General features: G+C 33.4%; 1 protein-coding gene across 1 annotated transcript in view; it reads right to left on the bottom strand.

Annotated features, from left to right (window-relative positions):
• Positions 1-23,520, bottom strand: part of ARAP2 (ArfGAP with RhoGAP domain, ankyrin repeat and PH domain 2) — a 116,540-nt gene that overhangs the window by 41,043 nt on the left and 51,977 nt on the right. The window contains 10 exon segments of the mRNA XM_066317139.1: positions 2,587-2,650; positions 4,666-4,864; positions 5,511-5,613; positions 7,479-7,623; positions 11,201-11,335; positions 12,859-13,033; positions 14,716-14,898; positions 15,576-15,661; positions 16,581-16,780; positions 17,977-18,092. Coding sequence (XP_066173236.1) covers positions 2,587-2,650; positions 4,666-4,864; positions 5,511-5,613; positions 7,479-7,623; positions 11,201-11,335; positions 12,859-13,033; positions 14,716-14,898; positions 15,576-15,661; positions 16,581-16,780; positions 17,977-18,092 — 1,406 coding nt within the window.

Here is a 23,520-nt window from a genome sequence, read left to right as displayed (position 1 = left end):
GTGCATTGTATTAATATCTAAGACATTTCAGGAAAATCTCACATGCCTTTTTTGGTAGTGTTGTCTCTGAATTCTTGTTTTATACCAGCTAGAAAGTATTACGTACATTACAGCCCAAAATCAATTGTAAATTCTTCTTCTGAGTAAATATCTATCAGATTAATGTTAAATTTTTGTATCTCAAACCTATTATGTTTTTAGGAATCAAGAATTCATAGATTTATTATACTGGAATAATTTCAGCAGGAAGACTTGACATTTTTATAGTTTCTGAAAATGTTTATTTGCATATGCAATCATTCTTAAGTGAAAAGTCCATTTGTAACAACTGAAGTCATTCTTCTACCTAGAAAAGGTGTGAAAGAAAAATACATGTAAATGTGTGACTTTCCCTAATTAATCATCCCAAAGACTGAGACTTGAAAAGGAGGTGTAAGTATTTGTAAGAAACAGAAAGTCAGTAGAAAAATACCTCAAGGAATTTTCATAATATATTCTAATAAAATTTAGCCAGACACTTTAAGATATTGACCACATTTTGTTGGGGTTTTTTTTTTGTTGTTGTTGTTGTTGTTGTTGGGTTTTTGGTTTTTGTTGTTGGTGGTGGTGGTTGTTTTTTTGTTTTTTTTTAAAGCAAAGGAGGGTGGCTTTTCTTGATTTAATTTATGGTCATTTGGTTCATTTTTCTCCTAAACTTTCCCAATTCTGGAAAAATCTTACTTGTTTTACTTAATTCTCTCAATATTACTTTTTATTTATTTTATAACTATCCTGCATTTACATGACTAACAAATTAACAAGTCATCAGCTACGTAGTATCCCTTCCAAGTGATCATTCTGTGCCAGAGTTGACATTAGACAAGCACAGATATAAAATAACAGACAGAATAAGTAAACCTAGAAACTTTGACATTTCATTTAGTTGATGCTGATGACATCTCAAGGATATTAATTTATCTAGACCTTGGAGGAGCAAAAAGAGGATTATTGGCTTTATTTCCAATTAAAGTAATTGAGTCTAAAGACAAAGGTGATTTTATATTTAATCATTTTGCCCACACACATTAAATTGCTTATCACTTTATGATGCAATCTCATACAACTGCACTGCACACGTGGATAGTTTTGAAGTAATATCCTAAACAACAATCTTCATGCAAAAGCCTAGACACCCATATGGCTTTCAATGTTTAAGATAATGTGAAGACTATGCATTTAAATTCTTTATGGCAATACTTATTGAAGAAAAATTAAATATAGTCATGCCCACCTTAAATCAGCCAGTGTCCCTGTTGAAATTATTTTCAAATAGTTCAGAATTTCCCTTAAACTACTAACATGGTTCAGGGAAAACCTACCCTGAACTTGACAGAAATATTACAATGAAATAAGTAATAAACCCTGAACTGGAGCTAAAAGTTTTTCTCAGCATTAATACCTATGAAATTATATGCATGGTTTGTATCCATCTTTTGGACTGCACCCTGAATAGAATACCTCAAGTTCCCTGTTTGGTGTATGTAGCTTATTTAATGCTACATCTTTCAATATGTTTTTTGGGAAAAAAAAACCCAAAACAAACACAAACCAAAACAAAACAAACAAAAATAAAACCCAAAACAAAACAGAACCACCTCCCAAAAGACAAGAAAGTGTTTCCCTCTAACCTACATAGCCTTACTCAGTTCTGAAACTTATACAGTATCCTAGAAAGAGTTAAAATTCAGAACAGAAGGTACAATGCCTTTCTGACAAGCTATTCCAACTCTGAATAGATGTCAAAGGTATCTATGTGTTTGCCAAAGAGAAAAACACTCTTCGTTTATTAAGCTATTATTGGCTGTATTCAAAAGACTATAAATACTGCACCATTTAAAACAGACTTGTGCCCAATAACCCATCCTTGAAATAAAAAAAAGCCTCAACCTATTAAAAACTAAGAATTATCTTCTACAATTTTTCCTTTCATCTATGAATTCATACCCATATTTCTCAGGCAGAAATACATACCTCACCTCTAGTTCCAACCTCCCCTGTCACTATAAATATGACACAGTCATCTCCACTGAGTATTACCTACTTGGAAGCAGACACGGATCATGTTTGTTTGGTAAGTATGCTTTTTCCCCAGATACTATATTGTTAACTGACACCAGATATTACAGTAAGATTAACCAGAGGATTCATTCATATCCTCTCAAACCTGACCTAGGAGATTGAGACACAGAATTCTGAAGAATGATTAAAATACTAAGAAGTTTGTAGTAAGTGCTCCGAAGAAGAGGTACTATTTTTTTACAGGGTAAAAGGAGTTAGTTCCTTTTGAAGAAATCATAATTGGCAGACTAATCTGGGAATACTTTTCTTAGTGGGAAAACTGTTTTTAATTAAGTAGTGCTTGTTAACATTTTGTGACACAGGCATAAAATGTATTTATGCACAAAGATATTCCGTCCTTTAAAAAATCTGCAAATTTACTCTCTTGCTAGCAACCCTAAGTGAAAAGACTCCAGAACTTATCAATGATAATTCTAAGATATCAATATAAAAAGAGTTCAAAGATTTTTTTTCAAATAGGAACCTTACCTTCCTTTTTCTACGAGCAGCAGGACATCTATTCTCTCTCCATTCTGCACCATGCTACTGGTTGCTGAAAACAAAACAAATACACATTCACCTGACCTTCACAGACACATATTTATATAAAAACACATACATCCATGCACATATAGGCATGTTTTTTTCAAAATTATTTCTAGTGGCAAAAGAAGCATGGAATTCTTAAACTTTGCAAATAAATAATGCTGCCAATAATAGAAATAAAATTCCACAAAATACCACACCACACTTACACTTAAAAGAAAAACTAACACTGAACATTATTAAGAAAGTTTTATCATGTACTTTTTAATGTGAGAACATGCTACAGTGTTTTATTATATTACACTTGTAAATGCAAGTTGTAGAAGACATAATGATTCAGAAGTAAGCTGGATTTTGGAATCCATTTACTTTTTGCACTCAGTGGCTGCACACATTTACAATAAGATTATGCAAGTCATCTGTTTAGCATGAAGATCAGTGTCACCCTTCTTTATGTTGCTTTATGTCATCACTGCTTAAAAAAGCACCCTGTAAAACATCTACATTGTGCATAACACAGCAAATCCATCCAGATAGTTTTCAGTTGCACTGCTTAAACAACTATACCATGCACCATACTAAATACAGTAAATTAAAAGTAACCTGCTTACTAATTTGAAATTCCAAAAACTTAATTTCTCAAAGTGCATGTCATATATAATCCACATCTTATTTCAACTAATTCCCAGAGAAAGTAAAGTCCTAAATACTAATAAACACAATAAACACATTGTGCATTATATGATGTTTTTGCATCACACATAGCCTAGCCTCACCTATATTTACTGAGTCAAATATCAAGAAGATAAGTTACTATACTTCCACAAATGATTCATTACTTTTCAGGTTTCATTTATACAAATCAGTATTAATAGAGGAGCAAATGTATTCTGGAGAAAGCAGAAATCAAAGAAAATAGTATGGATGTATAATATTTCTGAGAATTATAACTAATATTAAAAACCCCAAGCAAAACAAATTCTCAATTGAAAGCCAAAAGTGTTTCATTTTTATACATGAGTTATAATATACACAGATTTTGCATGCTCTTATGATTTTGGCAGAGGCAATTACAGTTGCATCTTCAAAACAAATATCAGGAACAGTTCTCCTACTGCCTAATCTTTTAATTCTGAATGAGGATCAAAAGTATTCACAAGTTAAAAGACACCCAGAGGCATAAAAACATTCCTGATTAAAAAACACCTTCATGGTGTTATTCACACCAAATATAAGGTGGCAGTAAATAAACAGTAGAAAATCCAATGGCATTTAGACAAGCTCGTGCAAAACAGTCCACAATCTGTCAGCATTTATATACTATCATCCACAGAGCTAAATTATCATCTCTTTGTTACTTCATTATAAGCCTCAAATTATATGTATTTTTCTATGTAACATACTGCCTTGTTCAATATAAAAACTAGTAGGGCAGATATGCTTAAAAGAGGATTCAAAGCATAATTACAAACAATAATATAAAACTGGTCATAGAAGACCATTTGTAGAAATATTATCTCTCTACATCATGATATTGAGTAAATAATATTTTAAGTATTGTAAAAAAGTGTATTAGTCTGTGAAATAGTTTTCCGAGACAATTATAATTTTCCAGTATGTTTGAGTATTTTAAAGCTAGACCTGTCAATCATCTCAAGAATGTGTTCTGCACTGAGTATTTCTGTCCTGTCAAAACTATGAGACAATAATCCCAAAAGGTTATATATTATTATTCAATTCTGTACTCTTGTAAGAAAGATACTGCTGCAGCTGAAACAAAAATTGTCATCATTCATTTTAAAGCTGTTTAAAATTTCTCTGGCATGTTCCAAAAAGTAAGGAAAAAACCCCAAGACAGAAATTAACCAACTTCATATTTAGATAAGAGTTGGAACAACATCTGACACATGTGACGGAATAGTTACTGAGCTTCCCAATATTTATTATTTTGAAATGTAATAGAAATGTTCTTAACAGTGAATTAATCCCATAAAATAATTTCTGAATACTAGATGTTCTTACTCAGTTCTTGCAGCCTCCTCAGATATATGGAATCTTCTTCAGCATCCTCCATTTCAAGACAAAAATAAAGGCTTGACTTCTCTATAGCAAACCAGCCTTTTTTCCACTGATCAAGGTTATGGCAGTCTTTGTAGTACAGCTGCCCAAGAAGGTCACAGTCTCGCTCTAACAATGATTCAGCCACCGGGGGAACAAAATGCTACCAAAGAAAATGGGATGAGTCAGATGAAGAAAAAAACCCTCTGCCCCTAAAAAACAAAATCAAAATATTGCAAATCTACAGGATTCTAGGACGAACGTCACGGTAAAAAAACAAACTTTGAGATATAAAAACCATACTTATAAACCCATAGATACACTAAATATAAAATATAAAATCAAATTTAACATTTTTTTCCATTCATGCTCTACAATTCAAACATTTTTGCTTTCAAACTACCATTGATTTAATTAGTAATGCGATTACTAACATTGGGAACAGTATAAAATACAGTATCGCTTTATGAATTCCATTGCAGCAAATAAATTTAATAGAATTGCAACCATAAAAAACTTAGCTGAAATATATTCATACAGTATATGTCTTTATACTACAGCACATTTAATATATTCTTAAGGTCAGCATTAAAATGCTGCTTCAATTTCTTTCACAATTTATTTTATTATCTTGTTTCAAACATTAAATCACAGAAGTTATTTCTTCCTGCTGCACAAGAAACCTTTACACACAGGAGAGATCAGTATTCATCAGTAATGGCTTCTCAAAGATTTTAGGCTAACAATGGCATTTTATTATTTTTGCAAAGGCTCCTGGCCTAACTGAAAAAGATAATTATCAGTATTACCTTAGCTATTGCTGAAGTCCATTTTCTTTGTGAATATGCAGTTTCAGCTCCAAATAGAAAAACACGTTCTGACATTAAGTATATTTCAAATGTAAAGATGTCCCTGAAGCAAGCAAGAGGAGAAACACAGCTGCATTTAGTCGTCAAAAGAGTAGACACACAACGGTTTTATTTCACTATTTTTTCATTCTTTCATACGCATGGAATGGAATCCACCTGCATTTCTCCTCCAATATTACATGTACAGCCCAGCTAATAATAAACCACTTTACCATAAAAAAGGATCAAAGTACTTTGCAGGTCAATAACACATGTGTAAAGGCTATGGTGTAACAGTTTCTTGAATAATTCCAAAATGCATAAAAATGTTTACATATAGTCATTAAAAATGCATAGGGAATTTTTTTGCTTCTGCAAGCTTGTTATTTGATCAAGTATAGTTTTGTGATGCATTCAAAATATTTTCTTGTATGCTTAATATAAGCAGAAAAACTAGCTGAATGGGAAGGTGGAAACAAGTTAAAATGTTGGTTCGTAGGGACTTAAAGATGTCATTTGGTCTAATCTCCTGCTCAAAGAGGGATTATCACAATGAGAAGCCCTGAAAACAGTCAAGGATGTAGAGAACTATTCTTGTCACCAACCTGTTTCTGCCCTCCACCTGCCCTCTAATTGAAGAGGCTTTTCCTGTCCGACAGCCTGAATCTGCTGGGGTGAAATGTGGGGTCACTTGCCATCACCAAGACCAGCAGCAATACTTTGAAGCTGCTGTAGCTCAAGAAGCTCTTAAAAGTTTTCTTAAGGGAGGTTCTCGTGTTCTTTTCCCTTTAAAATTACACCACTATTAAAGCAGATGAACCCTATTCATTCAAATTTTAATGGACAAATAAAGACAGTAAAATAAGAAAAAGCAAACTAGTTAAAATTGGTGTGGAATTTGGAAAGTAAATATCGTGCTGAAGCTAGGGTCAATCAGTCTCTAACTTACAAATTATGGTTCACCAATTTACAGTATGATTTTGCCTGTGACCTCTCATTACATGCCAAATAGATGTAGTATGCTTTTTCCTTTCAATGCTGAAGACTGAGATTTGTCTAAATGTGGAGAACTGAGCATAAGTCGCTTCTATCATTTTCAATAACGACTTTGAAAATTATATAAACACTTAGTCCTAACTAACCGAACAGGTATTCTTAAGGACCAGCTGTTTCACTACACAAAATATCAAATCTAAATAAAAATTCTCATAAAATTATTCAATTGCAGGTAAAGCACAACAGCAGATTAGTTATTTCCAAAGAGTGAAGTATTCAGGCAACATGTGGTTTAATTTAGGATTTACCCTAAAATGGAACCATTTCGAAAAGCAGCAAGCAATAGGTTAGATTTGAAGACAGAAGAAAAAAGTTTTTTTTTTTTTCTCTTCTCTGTGTATCAGGGAGCTACTGCAGATAGTGAAGGTCACTTCTCTATATTTGATAGAGGAAAATATCTAGTTTCTAGTTTCTTCCTAGTTTCTTCCAACTAAAACTGTTTATCAATTACACTGTTGTCCTCAGCTACAGAACAAAGAACGGATTTCAAAGACTAATACTTCTGTGACCAAAGCTAGAAGCATTCTGGAGAGCTCTAGTCTGCTGCATCAGAAGGAAGAAGAAAAACAAGAATTTTGGCTTGAGGCAGAGGTGAATCCCAGAAAGAAAAGCGAATATTAAGTGTTCAGTTTATCATCATGTAACAAAGCACTGAGAAATATGCATTACAAATTTAATAAGAAACGTGTATCTAATTTAAACAGCCCTTTTAAATTACCCTAATATTTTCATTCTATCACTACAAAAAAATCCCTAAATATCACATAGCACTAATTTCTTGAAGTCAAATAAAGCCAGGTTTTTTTCTAAATTGCCTATTCAAAAAAAGAAAATGAACAGTTTGTTTACTGAAATATTAATTCAGGAGCTTACCCTCTATTTAAGAAGAAGTCTGACTTGTGTACTACAAGACAGATAACTTCATTGATGTCAATCATACCATTAGGAGTGGTAGTTTTATCATTTTCATAGTAGCTCAGAAAGCCACTTTCCAAAGTACACCATCTTTTGTTGCAATCTGTGATTAAAGAAATAATAGAAATGTCAGATTTTCTCAAGGTGGTTTGTTGTTTTTTTTTTCAAATAAGTAAATACAAAATGGAGAAAAAAGGTCTGCAGAGCAATTTCAATGAATTATTTGGAATATTTAATTACAACCAGATTTTTACTCTTATGACCTTAAATATGAATACAACACATGACCTTGTATAGTGATGTCTATTTGCTACTGAAAACAGTCATGAATTCATTCTGGCTTATGTCTGGTTCTTAGAACAAAATCTGAGGTGCATCTGTTTCCACTACTGCAGAGTAGTAGATCCTAAAAAAAAATACTCTTTTTATTTTCCACAGTCATAAAGTTCCTATACAGCTGGAAAAGTACTTCTGAGAATTTGGTAGATTTGGCAAAAAAAAATCCACAAAAACCAATCAAACAAACAAAAAAAACCCACCAAAAAACAGCACTTGCAATTTCCAAATATTAATCATGTTATCTGAAATTTCTTCAAATTACTTTTTCTTTAGTTTCCTATACCATTTATATAAGTTTAATAAATATTTAGGTACTATTTATAAATATTTATTTGTATCATGCTATTTGCTGTCTAGTACTACCTAGATTCTGTCTAAATATCCATGTTAAGTACTAAAACAAACATAAGATAAATGGTTTGATAACACACACGTTTACGGGAGTGGAGCACCAAATTTTAAAGTTTTGAATGTTCTGGGTTTTTTTGTCCCCCAGCTTTCCCTCTCCCATCTTCCAGAACCTATTCTATAAAATAGCTCACTCCTTCAATATTCATTAAACTATTAAACTCTCAAGGACCATTTTGGGCTATCAAAAGGCTCCACAAAACCTTTTGCACTAGAAACAAAAGCGAAAATCAAACTTGAGCCCTTAAACCTCTAAGCTTTACTTTTTGATCCACTACATCAGAACATCACCGACATTTGAGCTCTCTCCCTGCTGTTATCAACAGCTGTTAATTAACAGCAACTCTCCTCAAAATTTACGCGCCCCTGCTGAAAACACTGATGCTGCTATAATGAGAAGTACACACAGAGCTGGCTCTCTCCTGCACTGAGACACACATAATGAAAAACGAGGCTGTGTTTCCAGGTGTTCCCCCTGGTTGCTATAAAATCTTGTTTAATTCACAGCACTGAATGAATTCTTCAGTGTCCTTTAACCATCCGGACCAAGTCTACAAAGGAGTAACATCTTTCTGTGACAACAAGCAAGCACTTAAATTTTCAATCCTTGGTGCCAAAGGCAAGGCTGTCAACTGCCTCAGAAGTTCCCAGTACTAAAGAAGAACTTAATTCTAATGGTTAAACAGCTTCACAGGATTCTGAGTTGGAGCCCTATCCGCACACAGCATAAAAAATACCATAATAAAATAAAATAAAATAAAATATTTTAAAAAATAAGCCCCAATTTTGTCTAAATGCTGTGAGAGAATGGTGCCTGCAGAGGCCTCAATTAGTTCACGGCAAGTCAGAACTGTTTCAACAGGAGTTCTCTTCTCTAGAACTAGACAGGTCATATCTTTCAGCTAACATGACCTTATTTGAATATCAGAGGAGGGAACTGAAATTTTCTCCCACGTCTTAACACTCTAAATTACTTCCTAAAGAGACTAAGAAAGAAAAATAATATATCCACTTATTTTCAATAATTTGCAATATGAGTATTGCTTCATGTTAGTGAGATTTAGAAACAGTTCTGGATGCAGTGAAAAAAGACAAAAAGAAAGATTATATATTTTATGTTTTGAATAGCAAGAAGCACTTCTTAAATACTGCTTCTTAAATACGGCAGAGATAGATCAGAACCCTAAGGCAAGAGTAGTTTGTCATTCAAAGTTCCAGATTTTCTTGTTGTTTTTGAAAGGATGTCATTAAATGTCCCTCCCTTGTTCCATTTGTCTCCTTGATCTGAAAATGGTCAGAGAAACCTATCTTCCTATATATCTGTAAAGAGCCCATCCCAGAAATATCAGTCTTGACAAACCCATGGGTAATTCAACATAAATACAAAAATAAAGCAAACACCCACCCACTCCCCCCAAAAAAGCAAACAATAACACATCTACCATCTTCAAGACACAATCATAATTTTAGAAAACAAAACCTGAACTGAGAGAAATCTTGTTCCTTTCCATTTTTATGGTAGGTTCCCTCAAGTAGTGAGTGGAAAGCGATGCAACAGACTACAAACTTTCAAAGCAGCTTTATTTCTGTCCACTAAAGACTTGAAATGGAAGACAGTCAAAATTTCTTGCCTGGGGGCTTTCCTCATAAATTTAAAGACATCCTACTTACAATGCTCAGCCACTGCATCTCTCCCAAAAAGGACCACAGAAGCCATTCTGTGAGCACTTTCTGCCAAATCTTCAATCTATACAGGTATTTACAAATATACTGCACTTCTAATATGCCATTGTGTGAGAAGAGATTGCCTTGTATCTGCTCTCCATCTGATTAAGCACTGACTTCTGGGGGTTTTCTATAAATTTCTTTATGAATATATACAGATACCCACAGCACGGAAGATCAGGCCTGAACTTGGAGCAAGTAGTGATGAGGCCTGCAGTTATTACACTGTTTCCCAAATAAGCTCATTGTAATTCAGAGCAGTCCCAGATAAAGTCCTATCCAGAAGCAGTCCTCTGTTAAAACAAGTAAAGTTGCTGGGAAATGCATGTGATCAGGCGTTAGCTCAGTTATCACCCAATGCTTTCAAGAATTTGGAGCCACACTAATATACAGATTCTTCTAAAGCATATTTAAACAGGAGTTCTATGCTTTAGCATGCTTTTAATGTCCAATAGGGACCTTAAAGGCATATGCCATTCGAATATGGACATAGTACAAATATATGTATACACTAGTGCAGGATGCCATGTAAGGATCTTAGGAGCAATAAATTCAATAATAAATGACCACAAATTTTAAAAATCCGTGTTATTTGTTTAGATGGAAGAAAAATATAGAAGACAAATGGGAAGAAAAAGGAAAAATTATCTGATAATACCTTTCTCTCAGGAAAAAAAAAAAGGAAAAAAGAAAATCAGAAGACTGATATGCACAGAAGACCATTTATATATACTGTGATATACATGCCTTATCACCCCACAAAGCTCAAGTTGTCATAGAGCTGCTGTAGATTCTCATTTCTACTTGGAAGATTTTGTAAATTTGTGAGATTGAGAAATACCCTATTAAAAAGGCAATGCTACTTGTAAATTATTTCTGTAATAAGAGCACTTTAGATGAAAATTAATTTTTGGCATTAATCTAAATATAATTAAAGCACAAAGTATTTCTATTTGTTTTTTATCAATTACTGTGTAAGCCGAACAATCTTTCAGAAGTTCAGTCTCCTTCCTCTGTCAACTACTGAATGAAGAGATCAAGATGAACAGCATTTTATCTGAAAGAGGTCTACTGAATCAAAAGAGGACATGTCATATCAAAGGACATTTTATCACAAAAAAAGTAATGCAAGAAGATAAAAGAATAAAATTCATCCAAAACATACATATTCATGTATTATTCAAATACACAAATTAAAAGTTAAATACCTTCTTTTAATTTCTTCTCTGTAGGAAGCTTAGCCGCATTAGAAGAAACTTTGTACAAGAATTCACAAAGAAAGGTGGAATGTGAAGAATCTTCAGAGAAGCCACTTTCAAAACAAGGATCATAGTTTGGGAAATCTATTCAATGACAAAGGAATGAAAACCAAAGATCCTCAGTCAAATCAAAATCAAAGATCCTCAGTCAAAAAAAGTTCAAGCCATATTTCCACGTCTTTCTAAATGCATGTCTGTAAATATGCAGTTGCTCTGCAGTATCTTTACTACAACACTGATAAAACTTACTGGTTTTATTTTTATAATTAGAAAGCATATTCATTTAAAAATTTGCTCACATTTGTTAAGATGTTTTCATTGTCTACCATTGTGTGCCATGGTAGCATAAAATACATTTTTCTGATGTACCAAACTTCAATTTTCATCGCTTGTGTAACACACTTCAACAGGAGATTGCTTCTCTTGAGGGCTTATGTAGAGTTTAGCAGCAACTCTGGCAGCAGACAGTGATTCTGGGAATTATCATCAACACGCACTGATGTCCCTTTCCCTAGGGATAAGAACATGATGGTGCTGCCTTGGGTGGAAGGCCAAAAGTAAAAAAGACAGGGCCAAGACAAGCAAATTTCTCTATATTAGGACCACTTGAGACCACAGGCATCAAAAAACCATCCTAGCTATATGTCTGCACCTTACTGAGTTCAACAGCCTATGATCCAGTGCATGGCACTGGCCTCAGCAATACTCAGGCAGAAGTCAAGGCTCTGTGTTTTCCCTTGGAAGCTCTGATTTATTCCTGTGTTTCCCACTACACCTTTTTTTGTTCAGCTTATACAGCGTTACTTTGCAGAGTGACACAAGCCAGTGGAAAGTTGGCCCAGGACTACAGCCACATAACTTTTTTTTTCAGTGTAGATCTGCATGTAAACTTTCAGCTCCTGATGGTTTCAGACACTGTCCAGAGCTTTTAAAAGAAAAGCTTGGTCACACCCTTACACCTCAATATATTTATGGTTAAGGGCAGCTTTCTCTTTTCAAGAGGCCCATAGCAGCCATACACTGCAAACAGAACTGTTGACTTCCAAGCCAAAGTTTATCATTTGCTCCAAGCTGCAACAGAAGTTGTGATGGGAAAAAGAGGTTTCTGAGATAGATCATATTGCAGGTTCAAGAGGTGAGTTTTATTCTGGGAGGAGAGTTTGTGAGAAAAAGCTAGGTCTGTGTGCCATAGGAATAGAAATCAATTAAATAATCTGTAAGAAACAAAAAAAGTGCTAGATGAATTCTTTAGAAAATATGTTAAATTTATGCATCCTTTTTTTTTTTTCTTTTTTTCCGGTAAAACACTAGTAGTATTGGCAGAGAAGACTATGGGTTTTTTCTGTGCTATAACTAAGGGTATGAGATCTATGACTCATCACTGTGTTGTCTGGGGATTTTATAAGTCCTTAACGTGATATCTGAGCAGAATTGCAAACCTGCACACAATTGAAATTATGCACTAATAAAATAATAAATCATAATAAAATGCCATCATTATTGTTATTATTATACCATTATTTTTCAAAGCAAAAGCCAAATTTGCTTCTGAGTTGTTTCCTTCTCCTTTTCACAATATAAAATTAAAAGAAAGAAATGCAGCATACCTGAGAATTTATTATGGTAGAGGAATTCCATCTGCAGTCTTTGTCCAGCCTTCTTGGCCAGTAAGTACGGCGTGCTGCACACAGGGTCCCCGGTGGCACACATGGCATCAGCCCCACTGAAGAGCAACATCAGAGTTTCCAGCACATCCTGTTTGACCACAGCAGCACACAGGGCCTGATCATAGAGAGGAGAAATAGGAAGTCTGTTTAAATTTGGAAGTTACTGGCAACAAATACATGCAATGTAGAAGCAAATCCTTTCACCTCTGATATAGGTGGACCATAAACAGTGATAAGTATCAAATCATGAAGTATGGAGTGAATCTAGAAAAATTCAGCAACAACGACAACAAGAAAAATATCCCAAAACATCAACCCAAACCCAGCAAAATGTTGCTTTCACAAATTTCAGTTGGGCAGGATAACACCAGTATATACAATTGGAGGGGAAGCTTGCTGTTTATTTACATCAAACTATTAAAGAAATACTCTATTACAGACCTCAGAAGTTCAACCAAAGAGATTAGATTCTTAAACTCTATTCCTAGGACATATATTGAAATTCCTAGGTAGTTTTTTTTAAAAACCACAATCAGTCAATAAGGCAAACTATTCATTTCATTAAGATGTACTACTAAATATATTATTAATACATATTAAGAGTTTCTAGTCTTTTTTTAAGATATATCTTGACCCTTGTTCATCTTCCTTGAAATTTAAACATCTCACCACCCCCTAAAATATGAGTCTCCTTTTATTTTTGTATACACAAAGCCAAACATGATAAACTTACTTTTTCTTTTAAAAGACTGCTCCAAAACCTTAAAACTGAAAATAGCTATACAATTACAGCAACTCATTCCATTAAAATTTCTATTATTTAATATTTAATTTATATAGTTAATGATTTTTTCTTAAATGATGAAAACCAAAGTAAATCAAAATAGAAATATTACTCCTATAAAATTCAGCTGTTTTAATAAACACATAAGCATCTGGGAGGCATAAGATAACAGAGAACATAGTTCAGTAAAAATTCTAGAATTACTTGGCAATGAACACCTTATTACAGGGTAATTTCATGTCTCTATAGAGAATTTGATAACTTTTCCCAGTATTTAAATGATTATTTGACATATATCCTTCCGCACAAAAAACAAACTCCACAATCTGTGCGTGTCCTTTGAGACAATTTGACTCATGTAATTGAATACATTAAAATTGCAAAATGCATTAAAACTCTTCTGTATTCATTAACCCTGGAAAATCATGACTCAAACGTCAGACGTTAGAATTCAGGCAAATGGACATCAAAATTCACAGACATTGATAATTAAAATTCTCCATTCCACTTTAAAATATTTTCCATTTTTGTAAAAGAAGAGAACACACATTTTCCATCATTAATTTTAGCTTTTTCATTTCCAATAAGCTACAAAATGTGTATCAGCTATTTTCACCATTGATAAAAATGAATCATCTACTGTATTTGAGTGTTAGACGTCAGACATGTTGGATATAAAAAAATAACCACATAAAGAAGAAATCTAAAGTAGTGAAGTGGAAATTTGCATCCCTAAACTACAGTTGAATTAAAAGAAAGATCCATATTTTCTTGGCTAAAGAAAACACAGGAAGAAGTACAATAACCTTCTTCAAACAAACTAACAGGAAAAACAACAAACTAGAAAGCCATGCAATGACTTCTGCAAAGGCTCCTAAATAACCCTTATTCAGCTGTGTCAGAATGACACTCGGGAAGCTGAACTAATTTCTCACCAGTTTAACAAGATGACCAAACTGCACACAGATACAATACAATACAAAACATATATGGGCTTAACCATGCTACATTACCTTATTCAACTGTTCCTTGGTTTTGTAGTGAAAAGGTGTTTTCCTGAACTTTCCCTCTTTGTATTTTTGTGTAATGAATGCTATCCTTTTTTCTGAAGAGTCATCAGTATGCAATTCTTCATCTGGAGGAAGATTTCCAGCCCAAAAACTGTTTGCCCTCTTATTTCCAATGACGATAAAGAGCTAAATGAGATGCATGGAATACATTAGCAAAATAGTATGAAGGCTATGAAGCTAGCTTCTAAACAGTTTTCAGCTGCTAAATGTTGAAAAAGGAACTTATTAAAGAAAATTTCCTGCAGGAGACAGAAGCCTCTCTCAGTCACTGCCCATGGTCATCTATAAATGAATATTAAGGCTGCAGTCATCATTTACCATCAATAGGAGCTAAGCTGTACAAGGCAAATCAGTTATAACACTTTATTATATATCAGAAAATATTAGTTAAAGTTTGGAGAAAAGTACACCATGTGTTTTAATGAAAACACTGATAGCTCCAACCTTCTCTATCAGAACCACTTTTTACTACCACCAGTTTTTAACATCCCAGGCAGCTAAGCTGGCAGCGACAAGTCTCTCCTTTCCACTTTCTTCATCATGAGCTCTCTCTAAAAGCATTTTTTTTCTTTTTCCCCAAAATATTGGATACACTAAGAGAAATTGTACAGTTTGTCAGCAAAACAAATGAATATTCAGAATTACAGAGGTGCACAATGTAGAGAGACATAAAGTTTAATGTGACAGCACCATATTGTTTAGCAGTTATATGTTCAGTTTTCTTGTGAGTAAAGAAGTAAATAACTCCTTTTCAAACAGCAGGTTTCAAAATGGAAGAAAATAATCAGAATAGCACAACATACCTCAATAAGTTCATTGCTCCAAATGCTGGCATCCATCTTTAGACTCCGGACCTTTGAATCTCTTGGTCCTAAAGATCTGTGCTGTCCTGAAAATCCAAGAGTGTTACTTTATTAAGGCACTTAAAGAGGGTTTCTCTTCTGCTGAGATACCAAAATATGTGATGAAGCCAGATTTATTCTATTTGCTATTTTTAAAAAAAGTTCGGTTTGACATCTGGATGTTAAACAAAAGCATAAAAAATACACCTCTTTCTTTCAAAAAAGTTAATTTCATTTGATAGTAATGAATAAACAAAGTAGGCTATCTCATGTAGACTATTTCTGGGAGAGTTTGGTTTGAAGGAAAACCTAGAATTAAGAAGTATTTCCTTGAATCTACTGCTTAAGCACATATTTCAATATAAAACATGACAGAACTATATTTTGCTTAGTATATGAAAAAGCTATCCCTATTGGCAGTAAAATATGTGCAGACGTAACAAAATTAATACCCAAAATTTATACACTAAAAATAGTTATTCTTTGGCATCCAGCCTTGCAAAAGCCATACCTTTCCTATGAAGTGAAACTCCCTCTGTTTTAGTATTTTTTTTAATAAAGCCACTACTAGTATAAGCCACATAGCTTTTGTAATATTCATGTAATATCCCTGAGTTAATTCCAATCCTTTTATGTTATCAATTACCAAACTTAAAACTGAATTTTAACAAAAGCATAGAATGACATAAGGAAACATTGTGTCTTAATTTCCACTAGTTGAGAAGGATAATTCAGCTGAGAGAACTCAATCACCACAGATGTCATTTGTTTGTGGAAGTGCCTCAGAATAAGGATGCCCTCAGTATTTAAAAAAAGTTATGCTCACATTTGGTTTCTCAAAACTTCCACAAAGATAACGCTTCAAAAATTAAAAAAAAAAAAGGAAAGCACCAATCCAAGGACGTACATAGATATGCAAATATGACATTTTGTAGAACCCACATAGCTTGTCATTAATTACTCTACCTGCACACTTCTTGCAAATGACAACACAGAGATTGATGGATGCCCAGTCAGGACCCGGAGCTTTACAGTCGGCGCAGCTCCTGTTGGACTCATTGAACCAAATCTTCTCAGCTACTTCATAATCAGATAGAGTTTCTGCTATTGATTGCTGGAGTGCTTCAATCCAGTCTTGTTTCTCTCTTTCTGACTCTGCTGTAAAGCTGAAACAATTGACTTTTCTGTGTTATTGATCTTTATTTTAAAGCCCAATTAAACATGGCCTGTAGTCTCCTTATTTATTACGTTTACACCCAAAATCACAGTCAAAAATCTCCCTCCACACAGATATAAATCCTAAGAAGAATTAGTAGTAGTAGTAGTTTGTATTTTCAGTAATGAAACTCCCTCTGTTTTAGTATTGTTTTTAACAAAGCCACTACTAGTATAAGCTACATAGCTTTTGTAATATTCATGTAACATCCCTGAGTTAATTTCAATCCTTTTATGTTACCAATTACCAAACTTAAAGACTGAATTTTAACAAAAGCATAGAATGACATAAGGAAACACAGAGAACCAAATGAGAATTTTAAGAAGACTGAGAATTTAAAAAAATTACTGAGAATTTTTTTTTAAATTCTTGCTTTTCATTTAAATTTATCTTTTTAAAAATTAAATAACAAACAAACATCAATATGGTCATGTCTTGAGAAAAAAATCAAAGAACTAGCCATCTACCAACTAGCAACAGATTCAAATTGCTGATCAAGACTAATTTACGAGCTAGCTGACTGAGAATGAAAGTATTTTCTCATATTTAACAAGCCCAGGAGAACAAAGAAATTTTTTTTTCTCCTTCCTTACAGCATTTAATTTAAAAAACACTACAACATTTAACAAAAAAAGACTTTTATTAGCATGTACTTTCATTTTCTTAAAAATCATTGCAAGTCTCAGAAATCAGCCAAAGTGAAACTTTCAACTGCTTTCAACCAAGGATTTCTACAAGGGATAACACATGAAAGCTTCTTTTCAAATAAAATGCATAATACTAGATGGATGCAGCATTATTTCACTATTGAAGTTTATTATTCCTTAGGATGAAGTCAATTTGTGAAAGTGAAGGAATTCATTTCTCTTTTTTTTTTCCTTTTGCCCTTGCACAGAGCAAACAAAGAAAGCTACATAAAAGTACCAACCCCTGAGCATAATATTCCTAGTCAGGAGCTAACAGATGAAGCACACAACTAAACAAATCAAAGAAAATCCTCTCATTTTTTCTAAAAATTGCTGAACATCCTTAATAAAAACATTACCTTTTCATCCAAAATAGCTACCCCACTGCAGTATGAAACCAGTATTTCTTTAGTGCCTTAGTTAATTGCATATTTTGTAAAGTAAATATTAAAGTTCTTACCTAAAGCTTTTATAAGGTGTAATTATTTCAAAAGATTGTTTTGCAGCCCGATCCACTTGTTTTACATTTGCCACATTCATAGGGATTAAAGTGATACCAAATCCTGTCTTAAAGTCCTAGGAAAAAGTTAATAAACTTTAGGAGGTTATCATTCAAGAATAAAACATGTAAAGAATTATTTCATCATGGTCCAAAAAAAAGTAATAGTGATCAGTAAAGTGGTCAGTAATAGACATCTTTGCCATAATACACAAGCCACTTCTAATCTATTAATTGATAAACAAACCTCCACTAAATTTTGTCCAGTCCCTAAGTTTCCAGCAGCTAGAATGACCTTACTGGATTGTTGGTAGGAGAAAAAATGCATGCTCCAACTATTAATAAAGGAAAGAATAAAAAGAAAAGTTTAAACAATAGATTGCATTAAAATTTGAATGCAAAAATTATGGAAGGATCTAGCTTAAATCATGTTTCAGTGTCTAGATAAACTTTATACATCTAAATCCTTCTCACTGACAGCAGTTTTTCTTGTTTTAAATCTGAGTGTTTTAACAAACTTACTATGTATAAAATTTTCTTAAACCTTTGGTTCCTCATGCTTCCAATGCAGTACACGAACAATACTTATCTTTGAGAAAAGGCCCTACACAGTAGCAAAAATAGAGGTGACTCTGTGGGGCAAGTGACATTGTTTGGGTTTTTGTTTTTTTGGGTTGTTTTTTTGTTTTTTTTTGTTTTTTGTTTTTTTTTCTGCTGCAAGGAAAAAGGTACTAAAAATAAAAATAACTTTTGTATTGACAGAATTGGGAAATAAAAAGTGAGCTCACACTGAGCTCCTGTGAGGGCTTCTCAAATGTATGGATTTTGGAAAAACAGATGAACACATACGTTATTTCTTATCTATTTGGAATACCATCAGCATTTCCTTCTTTAAATTTATTTACATGTTCATCTCAAGGCAGTCACTTCCACAAGTTAATTACTGGAAATATTAGCATTCTTCTTGAAAACAATAAATAAATCAGAAATTAACTAAAGCACCCAAGCAAAAAGCCCAATTCACATATCTTACTATTTGCATGTTCACTGTAACCCCTCACTTAACAATTAGTTGGGTACAGACTGATAAAATAAAAGCACTGAAGGGTAAAAGCTTCAGAGTTGCCTGCCTCTGAAGAGAGCATTGTTTTCCTAGTTACTACATATTTAAACCTGCATCACTGACAGGTTTCTCTTTCTAAGATTCACAAATTTTTGAGCACTAATGCCTACATGGAGAAAATACTTAATAAAACTCTTGTAATTTTATTTCCCTATTTCAGGTATGAGCAAATAAAAATATCATTTTAGCCAGGATTGCAAAGGCTAAATCTGACCAAAGACACACATATGTGTGCATGTCTGTGCACGAGGAGAAGTATCATTTGTATCACATGAGGCATTGAATAGAATGATGCCCCAAAAAGCAAAATAATGTCCATTACATGAGATTTTTAGAATAACAGAATTCCCACTAATTAAATATACTGTGAGATAACTTAGCTTATGTTTCCTTGCCAGACTTATCAAGAATTTTGGGGGTTGTTTTACACACCATTACCTTTGACAGTAACAGAGGGGAACTAGGTGTAGAATTTGACACAAACCATTATAAAAAGTGCAAGCTTTTCAATAACTAACCTGGCTTAGCTACTCCTCATATAATTTATTTTAGAAAATATTTTCAAATAGTTCTATTTTTCTTCTACCTTCTTATCCTGTAACCTAGACATTTATATTTTCTCCCCTCATCTTCAGCCCCCATTCCATTTTCCTATAAATCAAGGGGTTTCATACTGACACACTTGCGTAAGAAGAGAGGAGAGAGTTCTGTTAAGCCTACACAGTCCCTAATTCACCCTCCATGGGAAAAGAGTGGGCAGAATAATCTCTTTTTGAGTGTGAACTTGACAGCATCCTCTGTAGCAGTGAAGCATTCTTAACTTCACATCACCAGTGAGAAAAAGAGGAGCATGAAATAGTGAAAAAAAGAAAAGACTGAGGATAGAAAAATACAAAGCTTTTATTTCTATTGGTGACATGAAAAAAAAAAAGAAACCTAACCAAAATAACCCAAACCCATTAACTTTCTAGAATTAAATGGCTTATGCTTCTGAGATGTAAATTGGATGCAAGTTTCATTTGTTGAGGCAATTTCAAATTTTTTAAAATAATTAGCTTTAAGAAATCCTGATTTTCAAGGGAGAGGTAGCAAGCCCTGAACATGCACAATGAAAGGCATTCTTCATTTATTAAATAACAGCTGAAAAAAACACCAGAAGCCATGGTTAAAAGGTGTTTAATATACTTTCTGGGTCCAGATTAAAGCTCACTGAAGCTAAATGATTAACCAAGATAACAAAAATAATAACTACCTTATTGAGCCAAATCAAAATTCCTCTGTAGAGCAGCTTCTCTTTAGGCTTGCTACTGGTGACAGTCATAAAAATAATGCAAATAAGAAAAGGTACATGCTCAGCTTCCCAAATAAGCTTCCAGAAATCTAAGCACTTAAAAGTCCCTAAACAAACAGTTGCAGCAGAGAAGATTATACTTACTAGCCACTGACAGACACATTCTCAAAGAGTTAAAAACTCCAACAACAGCAACAACATGCTTTGAGGTCTCTGCAGGATCGTACTTCATAAATTTCCCAAATACTGGTTATGAAAAAAGGAGGTCCTTTTGTGTGTGTGTGTATATATATATACTGACACCCAATAACTGAGAATTTTCAATTTTTTTGCCTGACAACTGAGAATTTCATTACATAACATAAGAGGAAAGAAACACTAACTAAACTTAATTCACCTATTTATTCCATTATGTTCCTTCTTGAAAACATTTATTCTGCATTCCTTTCAGTCTCTTTCTTATGCCTTCAAACAGCTGGTTGCATCTCTTTTCCTTGGTGCAAAATAGAGAAAGCTGCATGGAAGCAACCTGCCACATGAAGATCACACACACACATTAATGTCTGTGAAAACAGACACCAAACTTTGTTGTACTACATTTAACAATGCAGAACCAAGGAAGCATTCTAGAAACAAAGTGCATTAATTTGAAAGTCTTTACCTTTTGGTACAGCACCAAAAAAATTTGCACACATGCCCAATGTCTGAACAATCCCACTAAAGAAAGAATAACTCATGTTGTACATTCAGCAAGGGCATGAGAACTTACAATACTGAATTTCAGTGCAAGGAATATCAGAAAGATTAAGAAATTAGAATGTACTTTTTAGAACAAAAATATGGTGGCAAATTAAGCAATTTCATTAGTACATTAGAGTGAAGTTATTTACATAATGACTAAAAAAACCTGCTTAACATAATTGCAAAACATTTGGCATAAACCTGGCTTTGTGAGTGACAGGTACACTAGAATCTAATTTTCAGTGCTCAGAAGTATATGCTTTCAGGAGTGCAGTCTTCTCCTCTACTTCAGAAACAGAAGTGGGAATTGGTACAGGGAAGAAAGAAGTGCTCCACTTTGAAAGATGAATTCATTCACTTTGAGTGCACAGAAGGACAATAGGGCTATTCAAGAACTATACAAAAAATATCGACAGCAAAAGCAAGCAGTATCTTTTCAGAATAAGAATTGTCTTGCTTCTCCCCATCGAAACCTCATTGTTTAAGATACATTGAACTGTGTTAGGCTTACTGACAAAGGAAGAAAACTTCAAGATTCAAAAATGCACAGAGAAAGATGAGGGTTGGGTTTGTTGGGGTTTTTTGGTGTTTTTTTTTTTTTATTTAAATATAGATATGACTTAAATATCTATAGTTATAATATCTTCATGATTTCTAAGAAAGGTTGAAAAATGAGTGGACAATAAAAGCTTTAAAAGAAATCTTTATAGGTATAATAATAGATCTAAAGTATTCACTAAACACACAGCTAACTGAAGCTAAAAATACTAAGATGAGTACTGGCTTTCTGATTTGCTGTTGTTCCTTCCTGAAGGGTGAATGATTGTAATGTGTGAGTGTTGCTATCATTATCACCCCTGTCTGGAAAAGATATAACCTATAAAAACCTGTCATCTGTATATAAACCATGGAATTATTTAACTTCTATTTTTAAACATACCTTTAACATCTATATCTGTATCTATAAAGTTCCTCTTAGTGTACAAAACTGCCTTCTCTATTATGCATTATCTTTTCATAGGCAAAAACTGCCCTGTGACAGGTTTTACTAACATTTCCTCAATTCCATTTTGGATGAAATTCAAGGAGATTCAAAATTAGTCTCATACCTTTTCTAATATACTGCCACTGTTTTACAGAAACAGAAATAAACACCAAGGTTAAGAAACACTAAAGTATATATGTATAAAATCATGCAACAGTATCTGAACAAGTGAAAATTTCAAAGCTCCTGGACACTTAACTTTCAATATGTTGTCTTAAAAAGAGAGACTTGGGCACCTTTCTGCATGCAACTCATAAATAAATTTGTAATCAGAGATGAAACCTTGTGACTCTCAGTGAACACACTTTCTCAACAAAACAGCACTTCTAAAAAAACTCTTCTCCTACTTAGAAAGTACAATCATTTTTCTGTTTTTTCCCTTCCACTTGGTTTTGTTCTAGGAACACTAGAGCTGGCGTTCTGATTGGTTTATTCAAAGCAAAATTCATCTGAACACAGTAGTTCTAGAGATGCTGCTTGTGCTCCTCAACATTTACTGTTTCAGCAGTTATTATCATGCCCTTGGATGCACTTTCACGGATCTAACATCAGCTCCCCAATGTATAAAGATGATAAAAAAAATCCTTGCACCAGGAAAACATCTCAGAGAAATGAAACCAAAAAAATGCAGCCACAATTGTAACTTTATCCATATTCCTCACATAAAAATAATTGAAAATAAAAGGTTAACTAGCTACTACTTTCATATTAGAAATATCAATCCATATTTTTATCTCCTTTTTTGGTGAGAACGAAGTGGATAACAGCAACAGCAGAGAAAAAGGAAAATTGCTGACATGAGTTCAAGAGACTATGTTTCCACATACTCAAAAATGCATATGCACACAAGTATATGCCTTAATATAAAAATATATGTTTGTAGCTTATTTAGAAGTAAAAAAAAAGATACAGAAGTACACAACTCTGAAGTACAGCAATAGCACTGATATATGCTGGGAACACAGCAGTTTTGGAAAGTCTGCATTAGCTGGGTATTCTCACTGCACATCAGTTTCCTTCCTGTGAATTATGAGATCATGGTGCATTTGCTTTTTTTGTTGTTGGCTGTCTGATCTTGACGACATGCAACATTTAGGCATACAGATATATAAATGTATATAGATAGATATAAAAATAAAGCTCTGAAAGTGGTAAGAGGAAACAGATCAAGAACATTATACTACACAGATATATTTACACACAAATGTATATGTATGTGTTTATAAATGCACACTTTTTTGTTTCCTTTTTAACAGCTATTTTTCATACCACTCTAACATTAATTTATAAAAAGACTATTCATAT

The sequence above is a fragment of the Sylvia atricapilla genome, chromosome 4 (assembly GCF_009819655.1).
Source record: "Sylvia atricapilla isolate bSylAtr1 chromosome 4, bSylAtr1.pri, whole genome shotgun sequence".
Classification (NCBI taxonomy): Eukaryota; Metazoa; Chordata; class Aves; order Passeriformes; family Sylviidae; genus Sylvia; species Sylvia atricapilla.
This window is presented reverse-complemented; position numbering and strand designations above follow the sequence as displayed.